Below are 10,062 nucleotides of genomic sequence, written 5' to 3' on the forward strand. Positions count from 1 at the left end.
GGTGAAGGTGCATTATGACATTATCATAACATGTTTATCGTAATCAAGAATAGATGCAGTTGTTTGAAGGAGAGGTTTTCACAGCAATACTATCGAGGGAATTAAGATCCGTTTAACTTTCCTTTAACTTCATAATTAAAACTGCTAATGCCAAGATTTCGATCATAAAAATGCAATCTTTTTTTTCATAATAATTTGAAATGTGTGTTTTTATGCAAATAACCACTACAGATCACAACAACAAAGTGAAAGTCTAACATTTAGAATTTTCGACGGTTTGTACTGATTTTTAAGCGACAGACAAAAAAGATATATACATGTAAAATATATATATTGTGTGTGACCATGATATTCAAGTCATTCATTTGGAATTGTTCGATAGTTAAATTTAAATACAGCCTACTGCCCCTGAACTGCTGTGTGAAACACTGCTTGCTGTGTCACTGGAAGGTTAAGACAAAAGGCCGTTTCCATCCCCCTCAAGAAATAACACAGTTTTGAAGCCAGTTGTGGAAATGTCAACACACAAGCCACAGGAATATCAAAAGTTACAGTTAAAATGCTTTCCGTGACCCTAGGAGCAGGATTAGCTCACACAAAGGGTGAGGAAAACCCTGGCCTGGTCCCACCCCCCCCGTCAATCCCATTAGCTTCCAGTGGCAACGCCCCAGCTGCGCAGCACGGGACGCGTCCCTAACGAGCTCCATTAGCAGTAGTACCTGCATCCGGCACACGCTGGGGTCAGGGGTCAGCGCTAGACGGAATGCAGAGATTAAATTACTCTTGGGGGAGGCACTGGTGGGTGGTTGTCTACAGTAGTAGTCGACCCCTTCCCCACACTGGACACCAACAAAACATTTCAGAGGAGTAGGTGGGCTGGCATTTACCAGGTCGTTTTAGTGGTTCGCACACTCCCTCTGATCTCATTTCACACCCTGCAGCTCTTTGAGAGAGTCACTTAATATCCAGGGGCTTAGCCCTGAAATCTGGGCTTTACGCTTCCAGCGATAAATACTATTTCAATGACTGTTATATACTTCAACAATTAATATTACTTGTATCATTATCACCTCAAACAACAGCTTCAAACACACACTGTGAACACCCCTCGACTCCTTTAATGAATGAACAAATCAACACGTTATAATAAAAGAAATGTCTGAACAACTGAGTAAAAATGAGTTTCCGTTGCCGCTGCTGCTGGGAAACAAAGCTAAAGCAGTAAATAAAGAGGAACTACACGCTACATTTCTTATGTTTTCACTGTGCACTTCATCACATAGATTCTTGTTGGAATATGATGTTAATACATGAGGATTCTTCTGACAGCGTTTGTGTGGATTTGAAAGTTTGGTTCAGTCCACAACCATGATGAAATAGTCACAACTGTCCACTGTGAATGTGACCTCACCATCACGCCGGTGCCGCATTGTTCAATCCATCATGGCTTTGCAGCTCTGTGTATATATATATAGACGTCGGCAATGTAGTATGAATAGCAGAATTTATAAAAAAATAAAGAAATCATATTCAAACCAGCTCCTGTAACTTGCCGTTGGCGGCCAATGTTTCCGGTGGGAGCCGGACAAAGAGGAAGCACTCTGGCTTATTGTGAGCGGAAGCGGCAAGCTCCGCGTGAGACCTGGAGTCCCGCGGAGCGCCGAGAAGCTCCAGGAGGCCTCTGGGCTCAGCCATCAGTGATTCAGGTCTGAGCACAGGTGCTGTAACGTCTCTACTTCCACTGCAATCCACACACACACACACACACACACACACACACACACACACACACACACACACACACACGCCTGAGTCATCCCAAAGGCATTCACAACCACCTCACTAACAGGAAGAAAAAAAGAATGAGAAAAGCTAAGTGAAAAAAAAACACACACCGCAGAACACACAAAAGGCTTCAGAGAGCACAGCTCGGTCTTGTCTTTCACACGCAGCCCGAGGCGCTGGATTCTGGATGTGTACGTACGTATACACACACACACACACACACACACACACACACTTTTGAGCTCTGAAGCACCGGCGCTCGTTAAGCGTCCATTCAAGGCCTTGAGGTAAAGAGGCGAGCCTCGCCATCATTTAAAAAAAAATAAAAATAGAACCAGGGATCTATTTGACCGCCTGGATGAAGGTCATCTTTGACGGCTTCTTCGTAGGAGGCACCTCACGCCTCCTCTCAGCGGTGAGGCAGAGACATGTGAGCTCACACTTTATGGAAGAAAAAGTGCTTCTCATACACACATATAAAAATATGTTCACTGTCCACGCTAAAACACAAGAAATATGAAAATGGCAAAATCTCCTTCAAATGTACCCTGCGTGCTTTGGACTCACCCCAACAAAGCATTGATATTTACTAGTGAAACAGTTACTTCAGATGTCTGTGACGTGTGTATTTACAGGTCAGTGCTTCATCCTTTACTCCATGAATATACAATACACTTCCTCACCGGGAGCTGGAATAACACTTTTCCACTTTTTACCCACTCAAATGCATTTTTTTTCCCCACCCTTATTTATTCAGTAGATTCATCTGAGTGCAACACAAATGATTATTTTACCAGATATGTCAAATACCATTAACTGACCAAAACTACGAATATATTCAGTGGACAATTTTTACCAAACAGAGGGAAAAAAATCCAGCACATCCTCCCATTGTAGAGTCAAGAAGCAGCAGCAGGGTTTCTGCTTGATAAATGCCTTGCACACTTTATCCATTATCCAAACTGATGTCAGTTTATTTTGGGTAAATCAATCATCACTAAAACTCACTCACACACACATGAGGACACGTAAACTCAACACAGAAAGCCTCCTTTCTGACATTTCTGTGTTTGAACCCAGGACCAGGCAGAACAAATCAAACGCGCCCCTTAATGATCTCAAACTGCTCGCCAAAACCTCCGCCCTAAAAAAAAAACGTTAAAAATCTCAAACCATAAAACTCATGTTAGAAAACCCTTTAAAGCTATGGTTGGTGTGCACACTCAACATGTGGCAAAACGGTCACAGATTCACACGTTTATGGACGCTCTCCATCAAAAATGTTCTCGGTGTTGCTGCTACGACTTCCCAGAATGCACCAAGGCACACAGGTAATGCACCGCGGGACCAACTGGGATCATTGCCAATGTTTAAATTGGGATTAGGGTCTGCTAACAGCAGCCGCTGAGTAGAAATAGTGGGTCAGTAGAATAGAAAAGGAGAGGCACATCCTGTTTGAGTGTTACTCTTTTCTGATTGGGGGGGGGGGGGGTCACACGGCATTAAAACGTATGTGTTTGCACCTGAGTCAAACATACCGAGACTAACTGTTTAACAAGCGAGGCATATTCGAGACAAAACTCAATTTTAGAAGCCATTAATCAGGAGCAAATAATGGAAGGACTCCGCTTCACCTCGTCTTCATTTGGCCCGCTGACTCCGAGTGCAGAATCACACGCGCTCTGACCTTTTTGCTTATCATAAATCACACACTACTGTTCTGCTGCCAGGACTTGGTTTAACCCAATTTGTCACCGAGGAGTACTACCCCCCCCCCCCCCCCCCACTTCCACCCTCGCCGAGGATTCACACAGTGGGACCGGGAGCACGGGATTAGTGGGCGGATCAAAGCGTGCCATCCAGACCTCTCTCTCGCCTCGTAATCACGGAAGTCAGCGTCCTCTGAGCTGATAAGTCCCGGCTACTGCTGGTTACTAGGCAAAAGAGAGAGGAGGCCTGGGGGCTACAGTTGCAACCAACGGCGGTTATTTTGGAAGCATTTAGTCTATGAGCACAGATGTGCCCGTCACGTGTTCCCAGGGCCCCCGGTCCCGGTCCTTCTTCTGCGTTTAATGTCACGGAGCCGGGCTCCGATAGCGGTCGACGGCCGCCGCCCTTCAGGCGCGTGCATCACCGCTTTACACGAAGGCTCCGAACACATGACGAGGGACACTTTTGCTGAGAATATCTGTGTGTGTGTGATTAACTCCTGATAATAATCCAAACAACCGATGGACGAGTCACATCTGACCCCAGTTTTCAGGTTATTTATCCCCACAAAACGTATCTCTCAAATATATAAAGCAGAACTATCGGCCCTTGATAGTTATCAGCCCATTTATCGGTTATCGGCTCTTTCCCTCTGCAAACTATCGTTATTATATCGGCCTTTAAAAATCAAACTATCGGTCGACCTTTGGTCCAAAATGATACAGAACCACATTTGCAGACACACAAACGTACGTATTCAACTGGAAGCCAATTCCGGATAATGTCACAAAGCCTGTGTTCAGGGTTAAAAGATCATCAGAAGAACTGAGTGCCGATGGCATTTCTGATGATGGACTCTACAGGATGTTTTACTTCTCGAACCATACAGGAAAAAAAAAAACAAGAAGTACTTACTAAGAAAGAGGCAGCCAGCAACGCAGAGTGAAAGCCAGACCGACAGATGCAACACACACTCGCGTTATTGTGACAGAAGCGGGTCACGGTGTGCCAAGACCATCAGACAAATGGGCTGTCAGAGGGCAACCGCTCTGTTGCCATCGGCGTACTCGGCCTGCATCACGCGGGTGTGACAGCGAGAATACCTGGCAAACACTGTGCAGCTGGGGGGGGGGGGGGGCAGCCCTGATCTATTCCCAGTGCCAGCTCCCTGACTTCCATCACTGTACAGTGAATGAAGGCTCAGCGGTACTTCAGAGCAGACTGAACGAGTCAATAGGAGCGTTTGCCACAGAAACACTTCTACTCCGCCGCTGCGGTCGAGTAAACGTGCCGTGTTCACCCGACACTTCCTCCTATTGGCTTTTGGAAACATGAATGAGCTCAAGAGGAGAGCGGGAGCTTCGTAGAGACCGAGATTCCAAACCCTCTAAAATCGAGCCACCACGTAGACGTTTGAGTCCAACGACACACCACGATGGTTATTCCACTTTGACAGGACGTACTGTAAACTTTACTCCGAACCCTTCTGCAGTGTGACATGGGTAACATTTCAAAAGCAAAACAATCCTCAGCTTTGGGTTAAAGGGAAACCATACTGGTGGCGTTTACTAAATCAAGAAGATTGGCCGCAGAATAGCATCACCCGGATGCCGCCCGAAAAGGTCAATAAAAGTAGAAAAACAGAATATCATCTTCGGTCTGACTGGATAATACCCAATTATCATCTTTTTCAACGCAAGCAAAACGTGCCCTCCTCGTACCCTGACAGTGCTGCTGATGGGACACTGGAGACGTTCAACGACAACACGCTTGTGAAAAGATGAAACAACCAGCGAGCAACGCAGAATCTAGAGGTGCGATTAACTCGAGGTGTGGCAGTAGCTCTCGTGTGCACGGTATGGCACCTTGCTCCTTTCACCTGTGTCCTGTGTGTGTGTTACAGCGTGAACATCTGTCGAAACGTATCATTATCACAGATGTACTGATAGTGGCTCTTCTTGGGGGGGGGGGCAGGAATTGGGCTTGCTGTGACAGGAGGGATCAAATCTGCGGACCAGAATCCAAGAAAGGGATGCTGTAAAAATGTCATTCCAGACCTCCCAAACAATGCATGGGACATGTCAGTGGCAAAATCCCCCCGAAAGGTGTGAATGAGAACCAGAGCAATGCATGTAAGAGTGTGTGTAGGTGTGTGTTTGTTGGCTGCAGTCACAGCACATAGCTCGGAGGTGTGTGTGTGTGTGTGTGTGTGTGTGTGTGTGTGTGTGTGTGTGTGTGTGTGTGTGTGTGTGTGTGTGTGTGTGTGTGTCCACACATCATCCTGCTGGTTGGAAGTTCGCAGCTCACCTGTGACATCTGGGGTCTGAAATTGATCTCCTTCAGGTCCACCGAACCCGGCGAGAGATTGTGCAACATCTGGCACAGCAGCACCCCGTCTCGCAGAGCCTGCGCCAGGTCGAAGACGGCCGCCGAGGGCCACACGACCCGGTGGTTCGGGGGCAGGACCTTGCAGTCTATCAACCACCTCCCGCATTGTCTCCACTCCTCCATAGCGGCTCCAAGAGGAGGGGGGACTGACTCCCCCGCACACAAAGTGTTTAAGCCGAGTCCTCGAAGTGGCTCGGCGGCAGCGGAGCAGCTGAGAGCTGGAGGTTTCACGGCGCACGAGCAGGCACGAGTCGGCTCCCTTTACCTGCGCGCGGACGTTTTAATCATTCACTATGAGCTGTGATAATCAGGCGATTTCGCAACCGTGCGTTACCGGGCTACACCCCCCATCCCAGACGCATGTCAGCTCTCCCGTCTCCGCGACATGGAAGTGAAGACTTGGGGGAAAAAAACACTGAAATACGGATCCAGTTCAGCGTACACGGCGGCGGCGATGCGAGCAGACGACAGAGACGTGCTACGGGAATTTTCTCCTCTTCATTCTTAAAAAGTTTGCTTCGCATATCCAATCCCCAAAAAAAGAAGAAGAAAAGGCGTTACAGTAGCGGCTAACAAAACAGCTGGATGCAGCGGTTTTAGTCATGTACCGACTTCAGTGTAGTGGCTCACATTTCAGTGAACCAAACAGCACAGCCTCACAACACGGTGTAAGGGGGAGAGAGAAAAAAGCAACACAACGTTTTTTAAGTCTGTTTAGTTGTCCAACCAAAGCCCGGAGTCTCCGACCGCAATTTGCATTTAACGTTTCCTCGGAAGTAAAAATAAAAATAAAAAGCAAAAAAACAAGAACTTCCCGTAATATCCACAGCAAACAATAAAGGAAAAAAGAGATAACACACAGGGCAGTGTTTGCCCAACGCCGGAACCCTCTTTTCCACAACACACAGGCGAAACAACGCTCTCCGGCAGCGGAAATATTTCCAGAGGGAGGGGGGGGGGGGGGTAATAAACAACAGTGTTTACGTTTATCCGGTAAACCCTACTTTGTTTGGCGCCTTTCTGTACGCCCTAAAACAGCGCTGCTGCGCGTGTATACAGCTTGGCATGTCTGTGATTTCTGCCTCCCTTCCGTTCATGTCCTCTCTCTCTCTCTCTCTCTCTCTCTCTCTCTCTCTCTCTCTCTCTCTCTCTCTCTCTCTCTCTCTCCTCGTTTCCCTTTCCGACGGAGATGTTTAGCGGTCCCGACCCCCGAGCTGCACAAACGTGTGGAGAAAGCGCCCAGGCTTCTCGTGCGGTGTTGACTTAAGTGGTGGGGAGGAGGGCTGGGGGGGTGAATGAGCTCGCACGTGCCGATTATCTCGCGCAAAGATAAAACTATACAAGAGTCGCTGCACTTTCGTTAAAGTGGCTCTATACTCACAAGAATGTGAGTTTCAGGGAATATAAATATATATATATTTTGAACCGAGACTTGTGGATGCGCCCTCTGACGGAGGAAGCGCGCACTGCACGTGCTACCGACACGAGGGGATTAAAAGGGACAGTTCAATCAAAAATAATGATGGGCAGGTGTGCTTTGGGAGAAAGCAGCTAATAGTTTTCAGTGAATCTGCTCATTGTGAAGTGTGTTGTTGTGAGTATTCATCTGAGTGTATTAAAACAATGATTTGAGATTTATTTTTTGTATTAAAGAGGCAGTCCCCCCCAATGTTATGTGTCAAATGTTATATTGTCTCAGCCAACAGCAGGTAGGCCTACTGCACAGACATTTTTAAAAGGTACAAGTATAACTAAAAGACACATTGGAGTCTCATTAGAGACTACAAGTCATGACACGTCAGCCTCTGCTGTTTCAATTTTATTTTATGGTTTTATTTGAAATGCTTTCACTTGCAAGTCTCAACATAATGCACATCACTAAACCGCTGGAGTGCCCCTTTAATGCAACTATGAACTCCATCAACACACTCGGGTATACAAACCACTCAGTTACTACGGCTCTTGATGGGCCATGCCTGAATGATTAACATGATACAATTGTATTTATTTATTCATTCATTTATTTATCTATTATCTATTTCCTAGGTCAATTTTGGTTGTCATATATACCACAAACTATATGCGACCACATTTACTCATGAGGTAAATATATCAGGTAAGAATTGTGCTTACATCTTTTTATAAAACACACCACACAAGTCACTACACTTATAAAATGCTCTCCATACTCTGCTACGAACAAATACGACTGACTTGTCCCAATCATACCTGTGATTTTAAATTTTTTTGGTGGTGCCATAAAGTCTGAGGCAACATTTTGGCGGTGGCATGTTTTCATGCCATGTTTGTATTTTCACCAGCGGGCCTTTTTCTCTGAAGAAATGCTGACATGTCACAGTAGGAAAAGAGTAAATGGTCAAATTGATAAACGTCGGACTCAGTGTACAATCCTCTTAATCCTTTGTCTTAAAGTCCACAAAAGCTTCATCTGTAAGTCCTCTACTATTTACAGTTATATTAACATGTTTATGTTAATATTGCTTTGGTTTGAGTACAGTATTGATGATGATGCTAGTTTACTGCTAACTCCAGATGGATGTATAAGTGTTTAGTGGTTAAAGCGTGTGTAAATGTTATTTACTGTATTTCATCATTTATTACTTGCCTGTCCACTTTGGTTTTGGCCAGTAATCTTTCATCCACTGATGTACTAGAGATATTATTTAGTACTTACAAAGGCACTGACCGTTTGTGTTTCGTGATTTTTTTCAGTTTTACAAAAAATTACATATTTTCCTTCATTAAATCCTGCCAAACACAACAACCTGTCTGTTCCTTGCAGAATACGATGCTGGGAAATATGTCATGCTGGCTTTATAGCTGAAAAATAAGTTTCCTGAAACAACTTTTAGTGAGGACAGCACAGTAACGACTCAGCCTCTCCTCCGGAGCCATGCACCCTCAGGACAAACTCAACTTTTTTTAAATGAAAAGTTTTTTTGTCAATGTTTCATCTACCCAACTTTTTTTTCTAGCTTCATTGTATTTGTGCGAGTTGGAGGACGAATTGCATTTATTTAGTTAAAAATATATACTTATAGAAACACGCTCATGATGACAAAGTTGTTCTGGAAGCAGGTCAGCTGCTAATGTCACCTTTAACAGATGAACTACTGAAGAAGATTCATGTTGACCCAACATCAGTGAGGGTAAAGTATGTGACAACACAGGATCACTTCACATGTCTCATCAATTTTTATTATTTAACTGAACTCAACATCAAAGTAGTCAAGTGTGGAATGTGTGGAGCTGAAGCTGGTTCAGTGTGTTGAGTGGACTGCTGTGGTGCTGGAGCTTCCTCACATCTCATTGGTTGTGTGCTGCTGGAGCTTCCTCACATCTCATTGGTTGTGTGATGCTTGAGCTTCCTCACATCTCATTGGTTGTGTGATGCTGGAGCTTCCTCACATCTCATTAGTTGTGTGCTGCTGGCTTTGTGTGCTGTGGTTGATGTCCCCTCTCAGTGGCTCCAGGAAGGCCAAAGACCCAGGAAGAGTCCTGCCCTGTGATATGAAAAACAAGTCAGGAATGTGGATCCTTCCCTTGGTCTGCTGTTAGTGTCAGTGTCTCCAAGACTTCAGTTGAACTGTTGGCCTGCAGACTAATTCATATCTGAATAAATCTGCATTAATTAGCAGCAAGTTATTTGAGTCTAGAAAACATTTGTAGGCTTCATCTTTGACACCATTGAAGCAGTGGGACATTGTTAAAGAAGATAGCTGTAAGATTAGCATGTTAACTTTAGCTTGTCACCACTTTATGTCGCTTAATGCTACTTTTGTAATCTTAAAAGGAGCAGTTCAAATATGCTAGTTAGATGTGAAGATGCCACTCTCATGTCTGTAGGATAGCCGCCAGTTAGCTTAGCTTAGTTAAACTTAGCTTAGCTTAGTTAAACTTATCTTAATTATGACGAATTACAATTTAACAGTTGAGGTTTTGTGCAGATTAAACAAACAAGATGTATCGTGTTAATTCGTGAACTTCAGATCTGATGGATTCTGTTTCCTTTGTTCAGAGCCAGCCTGTTTTCCCGTCTCCGGTCTTCATGCTAAGCTAAGCTAACCAACTGTTGGCTCCAGCTACATATCTACAGACAGAGTGGTATCAATCTTCTCATCAAACTGCCAGCCAAAAAGTGAATAAGTGTAGTTCTCA

General features: G+C 45.0%; 1 protein-coding gene across 8 annotated transcripts in view; it reads right to left on the minus strand.

The window, feature by feature from the left end:
• Positions 1-7,087, minus strand: part of vav2 (vav 2 guanine nucleotide exchange factor) — a 183,591-nt gene extending 176,504 nt beyond the window's left edge. For all 8 annotated transcript variants that reach the window (XM_068705944.1, XM_068705942.1, XM_068705939.1 and 5 more), the window contains exon 1: positions 5,803-7,087. In XM_068705944.1, coding sequence (XP_068562045.1) covers positions 5,803-6,006 — 204 coding nt within the window. In that variant the 5' untranslated portion in view covers positions 6,007-7,087. The remainder of the gene's footprint in view (positions 1-5,802) is intronic.
• Positions 7,088-10,062: the final 2,975 nt, after the last annotated feature.

This window comes from Cebidichthys violaceus, unplaced genomic scaffold (genome assembly GCF_023349555.1).
Source record: "Cebidichthys violaceus isolate CVI_PGR_0920_01 unplaced genomic scaffold, fCebVio1.0.p SCAF_12, whole genome shotgun sequence".
Taxonomy (NCBI): domain Eukaryota; kingdom Metazoa; phylum Chordata; class Actinopteri; order Perciformes; family Stichaeidae; genus Cebidichthys; species Cebidichthys violaceus.